The sequence below is a fragment of the Balearica regulorum genome, chromosome 1 (genome assembly GCF_011004875.1).
Source record: "Balearica regulorum gibbericeps isolate bBalReg1 chromosome 1, bBalReg1.pri, whole genome shotgun sequence".
Classification (NCBI taxonomy): Eukaryota; Metazoa; Chordata; class Aves; order Gruiformes; family Gruidae; genus Balearica; species Balearica regulorum.
In genome coordinates this window covers 76,067,828-76,088,264 of record NC_046184.1, presented here as the reverse complement: position 1 = coordinate 76,088,264, position 20,437 = coordinate 76,067,828, and the positions used below count along the sequence as shown (strand labels likewise).

Genomic DNA, 20,437 nt, shown 5'->3' with positions numbered 1-20,437 from the left:
AACGAAACTCCTCCACACCTTTCACAAGAAAACCACATTCTCCAAAAGGATATGGGACATTACTAAAAACTATGCAACTCAGAAAAAAATCTTTTCAGAAACTGAGTTTTGGCATGTGCAATATGAAACCAGCACAAGCAATGTTTTCAAGGAGTCATGGCATTAATGGAGGGAAAAAAAAAAAAGATACCTCTTCGTGAATATTCACGTTAAACTCATCGTGGATTGGAGATGCTGTTACTGGGGTTGGGGATGGGCTTTTCTCTGCATCAGTCAGACTTGGTGTGTCCAATAAAACCGTGGAAACAGACCCTGAATTGAAGAAGTCTTCACAGTCACTTTCCTTGCCTGAAGGGAGAGAAGATGGAAACTTGTTGGCTGGATACATGATGATCCTTGCTCTCATGCAAGGCCCAGCGGTGTGCTCGTTTATGGGTCAAGAAGGGAAGAGGCTAGGATTTTTTTTAATTTTTTTTTTTTAGGACAGACTACAATAGGAGAAGGGGAGTCATTGTGAAACATTGCTTCCCAATTCAACCACTACAAAATAGCAGGTTTGGAGCAGAGGAAGCACATACATCTGACAACAAAAAGCCCAGCAAATGCCCTCAGGGCATTTAGTGGGATCAGTTTCAACAAGCTTAATAAACTGGAGTAGATATTTCCTGTCCTGTGTTCTGGAATTTCAGTCTAACTACTTCTTTTCCCTTATTCACTAGGTAAAGACCAGGGGGTCAAGTCTGCCTGAAACTTAAGATGTCTCTATGGTATCTTCAAGTTAACCGCAGGAAAAATGCAGCCCACTGCACAAGAGTCTAACGCCAGCTTTTAAATGACTACATTACGTTTGCAGACTGCCACAAACGGTGTGTCTCGGTTAATGCCGTAACCCGCGCCAGCATCTGGGATCCTCTGCTCCCAATGAGCGACCTGCTGCTCCTGAACTGCCTCAGTACTACCAGAAGGCTTGGACCTCCACACTCATCATTGATACCAGAGTACTGAACCTGACAAGAAAAAGTTACAGGCAACCAACACTAAAAAGTGAGCAGAAACCTAGCACTCATTGCCAAAGATCTGATACAAATACAAGCTGAAGTGTGTTGGCAGCAAAAGCCTGTCTTGCCCATTTTTGCTCCGTGAACTGACCATGAAGCACAGTTCCCAGAGACTGAAGGTCTGTTTTAACATCCTCCTGTCTTTGAAGGCATAGCACCGCACAAAAGAGCAATACCTATTTAAAAAATGTTACTCCTCCAACGCTCAGTATGGTGCTTTGCCCTCATCACCACCTTACCTCTTCCCTCACTCACAATGTGTTTTCCCAGCCTTGGCAGATTGAAGACATGCAGCTGTGTCCTTAGTTCCCCCGAGTGCTGGTTTCGAGAAAGGAAAAGCCCGTACATACTGAGACCCAAAGCCCACAGACAATGAGGACTGCCTTATCTCAACTCCCTTACAACAAGGGAGAGGGAACCACCTATTAACAGAGTGGTGGCAAAAATGCTTTCCTGTGCAACCCGTGGTCAAGCCAAGCCAGTTTTTAGCCTAACATCTCCGAGCACACAGCATCCTGTTTACATCCATGATGTTGGAGTAAGAGAAGCTGCTTCCTGAACCCAACACTGCGCCCACCTCAGGACTGCAGTGCTCGTCAGGGAGCAGGACAGGCTGCTGGAGACCATGGCCGAGGGCTTTCATGCAGCCCTGCAAATTAGCTGGTGCCCTCAGGAGCAGAGGTCAGGATCTCCTTGCTCCAGTCACCGCCTCCCCACAGGGGTGGCCTCTCAAAAGCCAGGCAGAAGCAAAGAGGGGCCCCAGCAACCTCTCTTTTCCCTGAGTCTCACCCCCAGTTTTGACAGCGTGTCCAGATGGGGCTCTGCCCACCACTTTTCCTGCCTTGGCCCAAGACGCCAAACGTGAATCCACCACCACAAAAATACATATTTTGCCTCTTCGCTCATTTCTGGCTATTGACAATCTTCACTCTTTGAAAGGATCCCTGGGGGGTCCTACATCCCCCTCCTAGGAAGATCATCCACCTCCAACATTTGCACAGCCAACAAAAGCCACAAGCCCTTGTCTGCCCTAAAGAAGCTCGAGCAATGGGCTCGGGTCAATTCAAGGCCTGTGGAAGGCTGTGTGTGAAGATTGGCCTTCAGAGGACTCAATGACAAAGGAGGTTTCCATAACAAGGTAATACAACACTGTGCCGCACAGACTTTTAAGTTGCGCATATATTATACGTGCATACATTATCAGAATGCTAATGTCTAAAATTTGCTGGGGACAGGTCTTTCAAGGACGGTGACCTACAAAATGCAACTTGAGCACTGAAAGAACAGGATGATGCAGGGGAAAAACTCCATCCTAGGACTATAATACAAATAGACCAGGATTATTGCTGTAAAGGGAGAGGCTAATTTTCTAATGTCTGTTTTCTGAAAACCCAGAACCATGACAGTGTAATGCTCTACACGTGTTTCTTTTGCTTTTCTTTTAAGGGAGGAGGGAGAGAGACAGGGTACTCAGTGCAATTACATCAAACTGATGACCATCGCCCTCAGAATCTACTGCCTTTGAGGATCAGAAGCTCCTGGATCTGGAAACCTCCACCAGTCTTGGAATACATGGAATGGACCATTATGTGTTATGGTGTGTATTACAGCCACCATTTCAGCTGCACAGTTAAGCTCATTATCTGGTGGCAGAGGAGGTGGGTTTTTTGCGGGTGTGTGAAAAAAGACTGGTAGGAAAAGCCAGCCTGGCCCCCCACTGTGGTAAGGAAGGAGAACTGTTCCACAGCTGCTGCGCATGGTGGTTTGTGAAGGCTTCATTACATGCCAAAGGTGTGGCGTGTCATCGCAACACAGTCCTGGCAGCAGATCCACTTTGCTACGAACATTTTTGCAGCTCTTGGGCATTGCTATTACAGTGCATGCAGCCGCTGGGGCGGTGCTGGTTTGGCTTGTAGGAACGTGCGCGCTCAGGCACTGCTCTGCTCAGCTACCAACCCCTCCCCAGGAATACATACAAGAGGGGGGAACAGCAATTTTTAGCACTTAATGTAGCAGCCAGCCCTGAAAGGCATTTCAGGAGGCTATGGAAAGAACCTGAGAGCTTATCATATTCAAACTAATTTTACAAGGGGGAAATAAGCAACATGACAAAAATAGTTACTACTACCAGATGGTAAATGGGACAGAACCCAAATGTGCAGCTTCCTGGACAAAAAAGGCAATTCACCATTTCACACCAGTTGAAGAACTGGCTTTTACTCTACCTAAGAGATGCCTCCAAAGATAATAAGTCTAAGAGTTGACATAACACTACCACAATGCACCTAGAGTTTAAATGAGAGTTTATTTTTTTTTATTGTACAATACCTTTTTTACCTTGAGCCAATATCACCATGTCTTGAACCTTCTTGTACCTATTCAGAGATTGCCGAAGCTCTTCTATCTTCCGATCCTAAAATAAAGGAAAGTTGGGACCATACTTCCTCCTTCAGTAAATCAAAAATAAGCAATACAAATACTAAGATACTCTTCGATTTAATTGCTTGTGAGACTAAAAGGAATGTGAAGTGTGCATGAGACAGGACCCAGAACTCTGGAGAGACTTTGAAATATCAAAACTGGTATTTAGCAAAAACTATCATCTGGTTAATCACCAGAAGAATTGTCCCAGCCTTGAAAGTGGATTTCAGCTCCTTCCTTAAGTCAAAGGTAGAGTATAATACATTTGCCATGTACAAAGAAAGCAGTAATCAAAGGATTTAGCGCTTTGGTGATCAAAAGAAAACATCCTACAAAATGCACATGCATATGAATGCGCAAAATCATACATGAAAACAATTCATACTTTACAGAAAGCCCTTTTGGAAACGCAGCTTGTGATATCTCATGGGACTTGTATGGAACTCTTTGCATTTTCAGAACACAGTGTAAATTGCAGTTGCACCAAACTGAATGACACAACAGCGCAAGGACTCTGTACATGCGACTGCTCATAAATGCTCGGTTATAGTCCCTTAAAGGCACTGCAGTGCTTCTGACTACAGTGATTCTTACAACTGATTTTTTGAAACAAAAGATTGATTCTTACAAATTTGATTTTTTAATTGAATTGTGACAAGTTCATATGTGAAGATTTTCTTAGATATTTAACTCAAGCTGATGAATGATTACTGAAAAAATAATGACTTTGCTACCTTCTCTTCATTTGCTGCCATTAGAGATTCTACCGCCTTCTTCATTTTCTGTACCTCTATATCTAAAAACACAATACAGTTCTCTAAGTCAATTTAAATAAGACAGTCTAAGGAAATAAGAAAAACAAAAAAAGGTAGAAGCAACTCGGTAATATCTGAAAGTAAACTTACAAATTAAAAGACAAAACATAAGCCACTTAAATTCTATTTTAGATGGAAATACATAGAAAAAACCCCTTTTTCTTCAAAATCTTTTTTTTCCTGACCTTTTTATCAAGGAAATGATGAAATTCAGGAAATTTCCTTACCCCCTCCCCAGCCTTAGGAAAATGGAAAAGTCAAGAATAAAACTACTACTTGACTTCTTGACTTTTGCTATCTCCATCTTTCAAATCATCAAATAATTGCAAAACAAAAAAGTCCAAAATATAGAATACTACATTTGGAGTGCAATAGAACACGTCCTCCTTACAACAGTCAACAAACATCACACATGGCATCTCAAAAACCCACTATACAAAGCAATAGGATTAATGGATATGATGAAGAAAGCATTGTGCAGTGATGCTTAGTCTTAATTCAGTATGGATGTAGAAATGAGGACAGCACAATGGAATGATACAAGCATTTGCTGTGATGAGCAGCCATGCTAGAACACATATTGTAGTTCAGACTTGGAAAAGGTTCCTAATACAGATGACACTGTTCTGCGCTTCATCTATAATCCTTATTTACAAAGAAGTGTAAATACACAGAAACGTATGTTCTAACAAGGTTAGATTTTGGAGGTATTCTGGACTAGAAATTCAAAAATGGAAAAAATCTCCATTTTTGCTAAGATTCTGCCTTGCATAAATGAGGTAAACTTAAAATTTTGTTACAAACATAAGCAGGTGGCCAAATTCACAGGCAAGAAAGCATTTTACCTTGTTTTAACTTCCTAAAATTTCTCAGAAAACAAACAGAGCGGGAAGAACATTTTCCTCCTTAATGAAATGCAAGAAGAAAACAAGCTGCCTGGCTGGCTTTCTAGATGAAAGACATTTAGACACATTGGACTAAAACAGCTACTGATCCAGTTCCAATGATTTTCCCTCAGTTATGCTAGCTGAAAATCTGGTTTACTGGCTTGCAACTGCATTTCATTGAGAGGCAACTGTTTCGTGAGTCTCCATGAGACCAAATCTTTCTTTGACTATCAGCTTTTCTTCAGAAAACTTTGTATTTCAAGTGTGATATATCCACCCTTATTCTCAAATGTTACTGTAAGTGTAACTAAGGGTTATAGATGATGCAACCTAACAATGTTTGTTAAAGCAGTTTTGCGAACACATGCAGAAAGATATTCTGAAAAGCACTTCTGAAATGCAAATGCTTGTGGAAAGACACCAGAAACCTTACTTTTATCTTTGAGCTTCTTTTTACAATTTTCATCTGTGCAGGAAAATCCATTGGATTTGAAATTAGCATGAAGGTTATGACATCAAATAACTTTTAAGACAATATTGATACTTAAGGAGTCAACTATTCCTCATGTATTAGCGCAGAAGCAAGCAGTTCACGGTTTCAACCTGCACTCCCCCGGTGCTAATGTTCCTGATGACACAAAATAGTCTTACTGCTCTCCTACGCAACTACCTGTCTCAAGGATGTATTTTTCAACTGTACGTTTTCACTCGTAAGGCCTCAGAAAAGGCTTATGCCAATAGATTACTCTTAAGCTAACACTTTACTGGCAAAAGCCAACTAAGTGATAATGTAAACATATTTGTTCAGAAAGCACAGTTCAGCTAATGTGCCGGATAACCAGTGTTATCTGCAAACAACGTTACTTAATATTGGTCCAAAGCAGAAAAAAACCAGGTTCATCATGGCAGAAGATCTCCTTGCTGATTTATAACGAATACTAAACTAAAGCTGAGAACCAGAGGGTAACGGGAGTTCAACGCATACAGCAGCTCCCAGGAAGAAAAGCCCCATGTAAGTAGTCATAAATGCAATGAAGTCAGACCTTGTTCACATTTAAATGTTCTTAAAAAAAAAAAAAAAAAGGAGTCATGGTTCAATCTTTAGTGATCTTTTGCAGTGTTTTTGAAAACAGATCATTTTATTAAATAAAATGTGACAACCTACACACAGCATTTTCCTCCTCAGGTCAGGGGAGGAGACTAATTAATCTCTTGTGGCTTTATTTTTCTAAAAAACATACTTTAAAAGCACAATCTTAAAATCAGCAATAACTATCAGTGAAATATATTCAGAAAGAAAATTGCAGCAGGTGAAAAAAGTCTGTGGAAAATTTTTGTGAGGCTCTAAAGAAAAATTTCTATTTTTAAGTATGTTCCCTAATCTAAGTTTCCCCAAAATAAATACTGTTTCTTCTTTGCAAGCAAATAAAAGAATTATCTGACACATAAAATTTCTGTGCTAATTCAAGCTTAATTAGGATTTAGACCTAACCAGTACACAAATCCAGAATCAATCCTCAATTTCACCTACTTATGGCTGGGTCCACACTGAAGATTTGCTGGTACACATCAAACTTTGGTTTGCAGTACAGCTTTTCCCCTTCCTTACCAGTAAGGGGTGTACAAGCAAAGCCCAGCATAGATACCCACACAGAAAGTTTCCTTCTCATTATCATCTTTTTGGGGAACTTGTTAAAATTAGTTTAAGGATTTCTTTGCCAATATAAACTGCATCTTTTGAGGCACCATGCAATCCACATAAAGAGCTAACTAGTGATTACTTAGGCTAGTTTAAAGTTGATCAAGAACTTGCTATGACAGTAGGTTCAGCAGTTGCATCGTGAACACTCCCTAAATATATTAAAAGTAAACACGAAGACAGAAAGTATATGAAAATTGAGGCTTTTATCTGTTATCTCCTGTACAACCATTCATGGAAACATGACCTCAGGTGAGGTGACTGAGGAGGACACAGTGAGAGAGCCTCCCTTCTTACCTCTGTCCAATATTTCAATTCCTTCTCCTTTCAGCTTGGAAACCAGTTTTTCTTGCAACCTTTTTACCTCAGCTTCCTTCTGCTCTAGTTTGTCTTTCAAAGCTCCTAGCTCATCCTGTAACAGACACAGAACCACTCGGTGACAGCTCCCACACGCATCTGAGATGTTTCCAAAATTCCCTCCTATGAAGCACAGTGGACAAGTCCTCAGCCAGTAGAAATGACCAAGGGCCCCCTGACATTTACACTGGCTGAGGGTACGCCCACCAAACTGCCTCTGAACATCACAACAGACCGCTGAGTCCATAAGGGCAAACTACGGTCTGAAAGTGTTGCTCTTGCTGATAATTAAAAAGAGATTTTACATCTAACTTTAAAAAAGAAAGAGTAAAGCAAAAAAAAAAAAAAAAAAAAAAAAAAGCATTTTTCTTATTTATTTAACCTTGCAGAGACAGAAAAAGTGCAGGTGATGACGCTGAATGCTAAAATCTATGAACACTTATTTTGGTATTTATAGGGCATTCTGCATGTTCAAAGCTGGACAATTATGGAGCTGTGCTTACACCAGGCTGAGGACAGTTTCAGAAATAACCACTGCTTCTATGAAAGAAAAATCAATCACGACACCATCAAGCACATAAACACATATTGGAAAGTGGTTCAGATGAAAATGTGGTACCTCTGCCACAGTTCGGGTTTGCTGATCAAGCATTAGAAAAGGAAGCTTAGAGATTCATGGGAATAAGACAGATGGTGTTTGGGGGAGTTGGGGTGTATTAGATAAATGCTGTCAAATTTTAACTTAGATCTAACCATCTGCACTAGCGAGTGACTGGCACAGATCCATGCATTTAACTTTTTAAAATTTGAGTCTGATCCTACCCAGTTCAGTAACATGTTTCTTTGATGTCCGAGGATATCTTGTGCTACAGCATCATCAAGACAGGACCCTCACTGCAAATGTACCCAACACTGAAAATTTAATTTGTTCAGTTTGTAAACAAAACAAGGCAAGACTCATGATTTTGGCATTTACAGCTTCTAACTGAATTTTTAAATCCTTAAAGGAATAAGCCAAACTAGAATACTATGGCTTAGGTATATTCCTGAGTTTCCCTCAAAAGATCTATTGCAAATATATAGCAATATCCACGACCCAAACTACGGCCCAGACTACAGAATTTCCTGAAATTGGTTCCTGTTTGCTCTAAAGCATCATCAAAAAATCTTAAAATTGCCAAGAAATCAAAGATTCTTCCAGAACAGTGGCTGGGTAATACAATCCTCCAGTGCTCTAACTTGGTACTGATTTTGATGGGATTTCTGCCAGTGTAGGACCCATGCTTCTCCAAAACAAGACCATCTCTTGGTCACTTGAGAAGCTGCTGTTATACCCATGGGCAAATAGAGCTCCATGTGGTTGCTGATGTGTATTTCTTCCCCTCAATTAGAAACCTGATATGTAAATTTACACGTGGGGAGGGAACAGTATAAAAGAATCACTATTTTCTAGCTAGTTTTCATGAATAAATTTTCTCTAAAAAGATGAGAAAAAGTTCCATTTGAATAATGGACATAAGCTACAGAAGAGGCAATCTTCTCTTGGAAGAGGAATGATTTTAACCCAAGTCCAATTCCATTATGCGTAACCTATGCAAAGTTCACAACACCAAAATCCTCTCCCATCCAATATTAAAGCTGTTTACAAGGAATATCAACATAAAGAGCTTTCCGCATCTAATGGGTTTATTGCACTGCAAACCAACACATGGCAATTAATGAAGAACAGAGCACGACAGCACGATGCAAGACAGACTGTAAAACAGTGGAACATGAAGGATTCAAAACAGGCCCAATGTTACCCAGAAACTACTACACCTTTAGCATCTGGCTTTTTTGCTCCATCCGCTGCTTTTCATACTGCATCTGACCCACTTTGATTTTCATACTAGAAAGTTTGGCCATTAAAGACTGGTAACAGAGACAGAGCAGTGAGAGAAAACTATAGATAGAAAAGAGACAAGGCTAAATGGCAAAGAGAAGTTAGACACTTACAGAAACAGGCTGCTAGAATTACTTAGGTGAATGCTTTCTCTTCAGAAGTGGCTGATTTTTAGCACATTTAGGAGAAAATAAATGCTCAGCTTTGGTCTCACCTATGGCGCACGCCTTTAAGTACTGCAACTGGTGTTCCTTGACACATACATGAAACAAGGGTCTAAACAGGTAATAAATTTACTGTTAACAGCCAGCTGCATGGTAAATTATCCTTCATAAAAAACAATGCCCAGATCTGAAAACCATAGCGTGAAATTTGGAAATAACCCCTGTTGCTGAGTACCATAAAACCCCTGGGCCTGAGTGTGCTCAGGACTTTGCAGGGTGCAGGCAAGAGGGGGAAAAGAGAGTGAAACTTCTAAAGCCTGACTTACACCCATCTCTGCTTCTTCCCTTCAGCCTCACTTACTTTGGTTGTTTTCAGTTTTTTCTCATACTGGAGTCTTTCATTGTCCATTTCTCCCACTCTCAACCGCAATTCATTTATTTCCTGGATCAAATCCTGAGTGAGGGGAAAAACAAGATCAGAAGCAACAAAGAAATTCAGTTAACGAAACAGAACAATAGCTACATTGGTCGGACCATAAAAACCGAGCGGCAATAAAAGGCACTCTGTACAGAAAAACACACCACCCATAGCTAAGTCACACAATTCAGAGCTTCCTAGATATCCCGGGACTGTATTTCTTAGTTTCTGCATTACTGCACTGAATACAAGAGGGCAGAGGACAAATGGAGACATAAATTGAAGTTGTGTTCTCTGTGCTGAGGGCCAAGAAAGGCCTCCTGCCCCTCCGACTTCTCAACTGCTTGGATGTCCACCACTACAAGTGGGTAACTGAAAACCGTGGCAGCTGTCCGTCAACAGGCAGCAGCCACATCCTCCCCTTCCCAGTCCCTCCCATCCCAGGCTCGCCAGCTGTCACCTACCTTTTCAAAATATGAAATGATTACAGTGTAAATCCACATTTCTGAAACGTAAATGAGCCCCTCTTACTGAGGGCTGAATGGAAGAGCCAACACTGGTTTCTACAAGCACAAAGGCGTATGTGTTTAAGCACCAATGGCACCACTACATCCGAGCTTTGCAACTTCAGCCTGGTTTGGAAGAAACTTGGAGCCACCACCAACTCACATCTGAGCTCTTCAGGGGAACGGCTTGACCTCCTGGCCATCCTTCTGGAGAGACCTACCAGGTTTGGAGGTCAGTCCTGAGTGCCAACAGCTCTACAGCTCCTTTCCTGCAGTGGTCAAACAAACCCTGAGCTTGTGCCACCAAGGTGCAAGGCACTTTTTCTCCAAACCTCCTAATCCTCGTTTCCATGGGGAAATAGGATCTTAAGTGGCCACTTGCAGACCTGCACGAAGCCTGGGGAACAGCCCGGACAGAGTGTCCCTCCATATGAGAGATAACGAACCACAGCTTATTGGGAAAACAATCTTCCTGCTCAGCAGGGGAACACATTACCAGAAAGCTATGGCTTTCACACAACTCAAAGATATCCAGCAATCTTCTGCCTGATGTATATCTCACTGACCTTTAATTTATATAAGGACACCAGATCAATGTTACATTTGTGTGAAAAAAGGAAAGAAAAAAAAAGAAAGAAGAAAAAGGGGAAAAAAGGGAAAAGAAAAAAAGAAAGAAAAAAAAAGCAGTTTCTCAGCAGCTACTGTAATGCTCTATCACCAGGAAACTCTTCAAAAGAGGAAATAAGCTCTTTGTGCACCCTAGAAAACATAAAAGAACTTGAACTGCAGTATAACAGCTTTTAAGCTACCAAGATAGCATGGTACTTTGGTTGGCTTGTCTTCCTACTTGGTAAGGGAAATCCTATCCATGTCAAGCAATGCTGTACATCGAGCTCACAACTGTAAGAAGAATTTTTCAGACCTAAGTGTGTAATTAGCAGAGATTTACAATTTATAAATTAACAAGCCAGCAGCTGACATTTAAAGGGTATTCATGGGTCCCGGGTAACACTTGCCTTCCAGCTCCACACCACATTTTCTGAGCTTACAAGCCTCTGGTTATTATTCTGTACTTAATGGATCTGATGGCAACAGTATTTCTTTAGCAAGATCCCAGCTCAATTACCAGAACTACAAGAAAAATAAAAATACAGAACATTTTGATGCTATTAGTAATTACTACTGCTAATGTATGACTTTCTGATTTCGACACACATGCAGTTCTTCACTGATTCTTCAACGTGTGACCTTTACAAAGCACATTACTCTTCTAAGCATAAATATACATGGATGTCAGTCTGCTGACTACATTAATCGAGCTATTTCTTATCAACACCAAGTGTTTGAGATGTCTAACAAATCTATGGTCCCAGGTCTGATGGTCAGCTTTGAGACTATGACAATTGCTTTGAGACTATGACAATTGATTTGTTTGGAGCTTTTCTCTCCTGCAGCCATCATTTTTGCTTTGGCATGATCCGATGTCAAAATATGCTGTGTAGCAATAACTGCTGAGGTTGCTGCCTACAGATTTATCACTTGAATTATGTGACTTTTAAAATACTGCAGGAGGAGAGGGAAACCAGTTATCTCTATTCAAGGGCCCCTCTGAGCAAAAGGAATAACCCAAAACTCTGCTACTTTTATGAAAAAAGTTAGCACAACCCATACTGATTAACAGAAATGTCAAGATGTACTCACAATGTCATGGAAAACAGAGCAATCTTGCAACCAGAATCCAAGAATGTAAGATCTTGGAGCAGAAACTAAGCTCTTCTGCTCAATCTGTTGTGGACCTCATGGGTAATTGGATCCTTCACCACTGATAACTGGTCACCAAAAATACTGTACAATTTGCTCAAGGTTAAATAGAACTAAATACAAGTCCTAACAGCATGCTTTGCCCTAAAAATATTTTCAATTACTCTCTTGCAAGTGCAACATTAATTCATGTCTTAAGTTATCTGCAACACAGTAACTGTAAATGACATTCATTCTCATCTTTTTAAGGCAGAGGAGTACATTAAAGACTCACCAGGTTCTACATACAGATCCTCATTAGTACAAAAGAGATGGTCAAGCCTTGCATAAATGAGCCGAGCAAACAGAAAAGGCCCAAACAGGGCTGTCTCCCCTGCTACTGAATTATTATTTAACTTTGGGCAAGCTACCAGAGGTAAAGACTGGCAAAGGCACTGAGGTTCCCTAAGAAATCCTAATCCTGCCAGTGTATTTCACTTTCCTGCTTGCTGCCCAGAAACATTTACCCTTTTCTTCTACTATTCTCTGTTCCACTGATTTTGACTACAAACCTTTCACAGCAAGGACTGTGCCTTGCCCCCTCCTGCAGCAGCCCCAGCAAGGAGATCGCAGCGTTGTCTGAAACCCGAAGGTGCCAACCATTGTAACAGCTTATGACCCGAAGAGCTTTGTGTCATGCTTGAGGCGTGCGTGTCCCCATGGCACTCAGGGTGCAGTAGAGGTTCATCAGGATCTGAGAACTGAGCCAAAACCCACCGAGTTCCCTGGCTGACTTGGATGAACCAGCAGTAAAACAGTCACCCACATGGTGGCCAGTGTACAGCACCTGCTCTGCTTGCATTTAATATCTCCCCTTCGGGCACCCATAAATGGGTTAAAATACCTGCCCTGGGCATAATGCATGTTCCTGTCTTAAAAACCTGCAAAACAGGCAAGAGCCATTAAATGGTCCTCTACTGATCCAGGGTCAGGTCCCTCCATGCAAACACCCAACAACTGTTCCTTGCACGAATCCACGAATGGAGCTGATGGGGTGGGACATACAGACTCCTGTTTCCCAAAGCTTTTCCCTTCCCTGCTCATGTTACTCGCGCTCTCCACGGCAGGGCCAGGGAAGCACAAAAAAAGCAATGATAACTTTATGTTTCAGAGGTCAGAGGCTTCCTTACTGGCACTGGAAACACAAACTCCATTCGTCAGTTTGCTCTGCTCAGAAATTCATCTGCACAAAAGGAGACTGGTGGTGTTTAAATTATGAAGAATTTCCCATGAGTGAGCCAGTTTAACCTCTGGCTGCTGCTTCAAACACCGTGCCTGTTTATGGACTCCTCCCTAAATAAACTCCCTCGTATGATATTTTCTTACATAAACTCAGCCCAACTCAGACCACCCGTGCTCCTTAAGGAAAATAACATTGGTGTCTGCTAAGAAAGTGGAAAGACTGGAATGATTTAAAGAACAGATCAACTATAAATCTCTATTAAGCATACAATTAGCTTTGAAAAAGCTATGTATTTGTGACCATCTAGACAGGAAAGTTCCAGAGCACAAAGGAAAAAACGCTTACAGATCTAGTGAAGCATCTTGTTCAGAGAAAGAATGGTGAATATGAGAAACCTACCAAGCTGGAATGGGAAGTTGCAATGAGAGACATAAGTAAAAACTAGGTAAATATGAAGGATTTAATCTTAATGGTAATTCTGTAGGAGACAGTAGCTCCACAAAAGTTGTTTTAAGATGTCAATGTTGTGGTTTTCTTCTTTTCACTTTCTTTTCCCTAAATAAAAACAGAAGCAATATTCGTAGTTTTTCTTTCTCAGCTTGATTGTGATTTTTTTTTCCATTTTGAACACTGCATGTAAATGCCATAATATTTTACAGTAGCATATTTTAAATAGTCATTTAAATACTCAGCTCTGCTGAAATAATTGATCATCTATTACTTTAAACAGGAATATAATTAGATTAACACTGAATAAAATATTGTGTACTTCTGAATACTCCAAGATACCTGTTAGAGATTTTGCATGGCTGAGACCCTTACAACTAATGCCTACCTACACTTTTACGAGGCTTTCTGGCTTCAAACACGAGCAAGGATCAGCTACACAGATCTGCAGTGCACAGAGGGCAAATCCCCCAGGAGAGCACCGCCAGGGATGGAAGCTCCAGGCTGCAGCTCTGCTGGGTGTTGTACACTGCTGGGCTGAAGCCAGGCTGAGATGAGTAACCGCTGGCCTCTCAGTCCTGGGCTTCTGTGGGGCTAGGGTTTGAAGTGAGGCTTCAAAATGCCCTCACACTGAGTCACCTCGCTATCTCTGTTACTGAAACCAGTGTCTTGTACTGTGCTGTGTCTTTGCACATGCATGCTTTTTGCACTTGCAATGGGCTTAAGCATTTGCCTCAGACATGGCTTACCAAGACAACGGTTTGAAGTTGGCACAGGAGAGTGCAGTATATTCATGATTTTATTTAAATCCATCCTAAATGCCATCACTCCTGAGATCTGATGGCAAGAATCAAAAACTGGTTTTGGAAATCCTTCTTTGTAAAACCAAAGTTTACCAAAGAGGACATTTTTTATTTTAAGAGACACATGTTTTAACCTTAAAGATGAGTTCCCTTCTTGCCTGGGGAAAAAAAAAAATTCCCAGGAAAGGTTCAGGTAATGTGAAGCCACGCTCAGCTTTCACAATTTCTTCAGCTGGGTTCTACTCACCTCTGTGTCTCTGAATCTGTCTTCATAGTCCAATCTATCCTTTTCTACAGATGTAAGCTTTAACTTCAGAGTAGAAATCTCTGCCATAAGATCCAGCTTCTGAGTTTCAAGGGATGTTCTGCTCAGAAGCTCCTGATTCAATTTAAAGAGGAAGAGAACAGAATTATTCATCCAAGGGGAAGAAATCAGTTATTTATTTCTACAACTAAAGGCCTCTTTCCTAGGGAAAAGCATCACACTCTTCCTTGCACTTTCTGAAGCCTTGGGACACAGCTATTACCCATCTGCCAGACTCCAGGCACTAGGATGCATCTGAGATCACAGGGGCACTATCACAGGTTGGCTGCCAGTATGAGAAAAAAGCTTGTCTGTCATCACAGTTGCTCTGGGCAGCAAGGAGCTTTGAGGGGAATCCACCCATCCCGCCAGAGGCTTTAATCCAAGTGTCTTTGAAATTCAGTGGGGAAAGGCTCAAAGAAGAGTGGGACTGGATTCCTATAGTGTAAAGCCACACTGACATTACTAAGTACAAAGACTTTAAAGCAAATATGGTAGAAAATTATCACTTAGATAAGAGACATCAAGGGGTGCAACACCTTGAACTGAAGAGCACTGCTCTCACTGAAGCAAAACCCAGTTTGTTAAGACAGAACGAAGACAGCGAGGCAGACATGCGCCTGTGAAATACCTGCTGCAGCATCTCTTCTGTGGCATTCAGTTTCTCCCTGTGCTCCTCTAGACAGAACTCCAGATCCCGAATCTTTTCTCCCTGGGCCTCCACCTGGTCCGTAAGCACGCTTACCTGCACAGCGGAGAAAAAGGGATTCATGTAAGTACCTCATTCCCATAACACTCGCGTCACCTGAAGAACTATACGTCAGTAACAGCACTGGCTGGGACACTGATGAAACGGGACCACGGGAGGAGAAACAGCAGCAAAGCTCTGCGGAGGACATGACGTGTGGCAAAGGTGATGGAAGAGGAGGGAAAGCTCTCCCCTCATGCTTACTGGAATTTCAGCCAAAGTTCTGGCAGATGCGCTGCAATTCTACATCTCCCTTCCTGACTTGTCCTGGGAGTTTTCACAAGGGGTGGCTGCTGCATTCTACAGCCAACAACTATGCCTTCGCTGTGACAATGCATTGACTAAAGCCCACTGGCTCCTGCCTTAACAATCAAATAGCAGCTAAATCTCACTGCATGCAACTTATTCTGCTTTCCAAGTGATTGCACGCAGTGTGTCACTGCATACACCTTCTCCTTTTCAGAAAAATAAAAGCAAAAGAGGTTAAAACACACAGACTGAGAGAAGAAAGACCAAGACAACACCTCTGAGGCTCCACACCAATTCCCTTTTTGGCTTTTCTGAATGAATTCTTTGTTTAAACAGGCTCTTTTGAGGAAATCTGCAGTACCGCTGGGAACAAGGGCAAGCTGCCTGGAACAGAGCTCGGCATTTTCACAGCCTTTAGGCCAGGTCCATGTCAGGGAACTGCAGCATGTCTGTGCTGGGCAGGGGATGCCAGGTAGTCCTAACCCTGATGGCAGGAGTAAGCCAGTTGGCAAGGGTGCCCAGGGCTGGTCCAGTCCAGCTCAGCACCAGGTAGGCAGGACCTCCAAGGAGCTGCTCATCTCCTCCCGCCTGTCAGCCAGTCCTGCAGCTTTTGCCACCTTGCACAAGGACAGGACATCTGGCACAGATGTGGACAGTACATGAATGGTCATGGAAAAAGGTGATCTGAACGATATATGTGCATGTAAGAAGGTGGTTGCTCTGCAGACGTGCTCGCCTACCAAGGCTCAACAGGAGATCAGATACAGAGAAAGGTAGGCCTTTAGATTTTTCCTGCAATCTAAGTTCACAACTATCCTTAATCTGGGTTAACTCTCCAGTATCAGCAAGCCTTCTCAACACTGTCTAAGATGACACAACTGCAAATAGATCCTCAGAGGTTTTGTCACATACATGCAAGAGCAGAAAAAAAGAATTTAGGTGACTACTCACTTGCAGAACAAGAGATTCCTTATCATTTTCCAGACGAGCCAGCCTTTCTTGATATACATCTCCACTTCCGGATATGTGTCCGTTAGTCTGAAAAAGACAGCAAATATTGTGTTGTCAGCTATCATACCATAAGCATCATTCAATGTTATCAACGCACTTAAGTATTTTTAGTCTGCACAGTTCAAGAACAGATTTAAAGTATTCTCCAGCCTGCAAAGGGTTACAAATCAAATAAACTGTCAACAAAGGATACAAGACCACCATTCAGGACACAAATTGTTCAGAGGCTTAAAGATGAGAAAGGAAGAACCTTTTGGTGACCCAATTCTGCAAAATTCACTTACTGTGCATTCAGCATTTTGTTAACCAAATTTGTACTCAATGATGTACTATGCTAAGCCATACTTGCAAAGAGACAAATACCTCAAGACATTCGGGAAGTGAAAAAATCAACATACAATCTACAAATTGTGCATTACGCTTCTTGCAAGTCAAACCATTTTTTCTAAAACACACAGTATGAGACATCCTTTTACATCAGGCACATTTTACTGGGTATGGGTGAATGTCTGCACTCTAAACACATTTCTTTGTAAAGCTGCCTGAGGCTAAAGAGAAACAAGAATACATGTTAATGCTATCAGAGAGTTCAGAGGAATCAGCAACTTTCTTTCTTCATAACAACTTCAATGCTCTTGAGCAGCGAGAAGGATTTTACTCTATTCATATTCAAAGCTGTCTCAAAGCACTTTGTGATGGACGCCACAATCAGATCTCAGCTCAGAAAATAAATTCTCGTTCCCATCGTTGCATAAATTGCTTAGAGGAGTCTGAGAAGCTGCTCTGAAATCCAGCGCGCTCAACAGAGACTCCCACCGACGTTGAGGGGCCTTGATTTCCTTCTGAATATGCGATGAAAAGAAACCACGTGACTGATCCTCGTGCCCCACTGAGTCTGCAGCACAACTTTGCCTTGAGAGGCCACCACCACTGAGGAGCTGCAAGCCTCGGGCTCCTACTTTGAATCTCCCTTTCAAGCAGCTCATCTGCCCTGATTGCAGAGGATGCCTCAGGAAACCTGCTGGCTAAAACTCTTTTTCTAAGTTACCTTGGGTGGCGGGAGAAACTGCCTCATTTGAAACTGAAAGAATAAAACTCCCACCAGCACCACTTAAAAGACTGGACATGAAGCAAATGGGAGGGAGTACAAAGTATTTGATCTCACCTTAGCGCTCTCAAGAAATCAGGCTGTGTCCTGGCAGCTTTTAAAACAGTGTGCAGTAGCAAAGGTGCCTCCCAAGCATACATGCGTGACTTTTACAAGGTGACCATACTATCTCCCCTGAAATCACTAGAGCTACGGCAGACTAAGAAAGGATGCTCTTCTGTAATTTGTACTAATGCCTCATATCATAAGGATACCCTGTATCTGAATTATTTAGCAGTAAATTACTAGACCTTCTGATCATCCAGACACTAAGCACCAAGGCAGAAGTACTCTAAACTTCTGAGTTTGCCCTGTTTTTCCCTGACCTCTACCAGAATTTAGCTCATACTTTAGGATTTCCATTCAAGATCAGTGACATCTTCAGTTTTGTAACACTTTAATTTAGGTGAAAGAAGTCAAAGAGCTTCCAAAATAAACTTGTTAGTTGCTCAACTAGCAGATTATGCTTTAAATTTTGTAATTTAACCTGTATGTGAAATACAAACCTGAGGTTTTTGCATACTTTTGCTATTCTGTAGCTCCCTTCTCATTTAAAATCTTCCAGTACATCTCAGGCACTTACTCAGTCTCCGTAAGAACAGCATCCGTATTTTGTAATATACAACACATTTATCAATCCAGTGTGCGTATCTGATATAGGAAAGTGATATTCATCCCTCATTACAAGAACGCAGCTGAGGTGCAAAGATGCCCCTCCATCCTGCCAGGGCTAACATGAAAGCCCTTGTCAAAGCACAGACTCGACTCCCTGCCTCCCAGCCACCGCATCAGGGCCCTAACCACTGAACCTCTTGATACCTCTAGTCAGTGTAACCAAACACAAATCAACTAAAACCAAAGACCGCGTGAAGAAAATATGTCCAGGTAAGTATTGGTTTCACACTACAATGAAAATATCTTTATGATGCTGTGAAAACTGATGAGGTGTTAAAGCAGAATGTTAGTCATTGTGCATAGCATCTTGCCAAGACACCTTTGTTGTTAAACTCTGTTCTCATTCCTCAAACAAATATCCTGTTCTGCTCAGCACGTCGTACTTGGTTTTAAAATAGGAGCACTTAGAGAGTGAGAGTTCAGGCTGCAGCTGCACACTGCCATAAGTAAGAAGGAGGAGGCGATGGGAACCCCAGACAGGACTGGAGTAAAGGTTGTTCTCCCACAAAACCAAATACAAAGATGACAGTGCTGGCAGTCACCAGAAATATTTTGTAAAATCTGCATAAAAAACAGACCTCCTGTGGTACATCAAAACCAGAAAACGTCGTGTACAACCCAACAGTAGTTTCCTTTTTGCCTGAAATGTTAACTTCTGCATAATACCTGGGACTAACTCTTCATTTTAGGTATGAAAAGGCAAGAAAGCCACAGGCTTTGGTTTCAGTGGGGAAAAACATGAGACTTGGAGAAAGGACGACACAGAAAGGCCACAATTTCACAGAGCAGCAGCCCCAGCACCTCCTACAGTGGCGCAGAGATCAGGGACTTGCAGGCAAGGGCCACACAACGCCTTCCCGCATCTCTCCTCTGCGCTGTCTTCAAAGGTAAAAAGTTGATACCTGGCATGATTTTCTTCCGAGAGAGATGAGGAAGGAAAAGAGGAGATTAAACACATGAAAAGAACAAGGTAATGATGGCTCTTTTTCATCAGCAACTTAAAATCTATCTCCAATTAAGTGGTTAGACTTTGTGTGTGTTTTCAATTTAGGGATTAATTGCAAAATACTGTATGGGAAGAGAATGCAGCTTTACCAACACCGATCTTAATCCTAAAAACAAAAGAACAGTTGTCACGATGCCACTGAGGCTTCACAGAAGTTTGAGGTTAAAGCATTTACTTAAAACGCCTTATAAGATCAGACCCAGTGCACTTAAAAACTCTGCAAGATCAATCTGTGGCTAATCTGTTAAACACATATGTATGCTTTGTCTGCAGTCATGTAAGTGTAAAAATCAACACTGCTCTGGGGGGAATTATTCCTGTAATAAGTAGATGCATCACCAAACTTTCACAGCTTGCCTCTCCTCAGTCTTTAATCCATTTTCCCTGGAAGTGAGTTAGCATTCCAAAGTGCAGGAAAATTTCTACTAGCTGCTGTTTTAAACCTCCTAATAAAAAAATTTAAAAAGCAAAACTGTTTCCTCTCAAATGCTGAATTCTCCTTCCAAAAATAAAACTAATTTTTAGCCTACTGCTGCTGCTACTGCTCTCATTTCCCTTCATCTTCTCTGCTGCTTTTGAGACAAAATAAGCAGCACAAATTACACTTTTCTTGCTGCAGATGCAACTGAATTTGTATTGAAAGAGCTGCCACTCCACTGCATTATTTTCTTGTACGGCAGATTGCACTGACTGTTTTGACCACCACAGCCCAGTCAACAGTTGGGCAAGTGAGCCGTCCCTGACATCTCTTTCCTGACCATCTGGAGTTAAATTAGAGCTCATCAACATGCTTATGTTGTTCAGATCATTAGAATACACATTACCTACGCTTAGCTAAGCACAGCTACTGCTGTTCT

At 41.7% G+C, this 20,437-nt stretch overlaps 1 protein-coding gene across 25 annotated transcripts in view; it reads right to left on the bottom strand.

The window, feature by feature from the left end:
• Nucleotides 1-20,437, bottom strand: part of PPFIBP1 (PPFIB scaffold protein 1) — a 120,147-nt gene that overhangs the window by 24,554 nt on the left and 75,156 nt on the right. For 8 of the 25 annotated variants that reach the window (XM_075759338.1, XM_075759328.1, XM_075759372.1 and 5 more), the window contains 10 exons: nt 16,693-16,779; nt 15,376-15,489; nt 14,688-14,819; nt 9,645-9,737; nt 9,056-9,148; nt 7,178-7,292; nt 5,615-5,647; nt 4,214-4,275; nt 3,387-3,471; nt 191-348 (listed from right to left, as the gene is read on the bottom strand). In XM_075759338.1, the coding sequence (XP_075615453.1) occupies nt 191-348; nt 3,387-3,471; nt 4,214-4,275; nt 5,615-5,647; nt 7,178-7,292; nt 9,056-9,148; nt 9,645-9,737; nt 14,688-14,819; nt 15,376-15,489; nt 16,693-16,779 (972 nt within the window). The remainder of the gene's footprint in view (nt 1-190; nt 349-3,386; nt 3,472-4,213; nt 4,276-5,614; nt 5,648-7,177; nt 7,293-9,055; nt 9,149-9,644; nt 9,738-14,687; nt 14,820-15,375; nt 15,490-16,692; nt 16,780-20,437) is intronic. The other 17 variants (XM_075759354.1, XM_075759405.1, XM_075759363.1 and 14 more) reach the window with 7 other exon arrangements.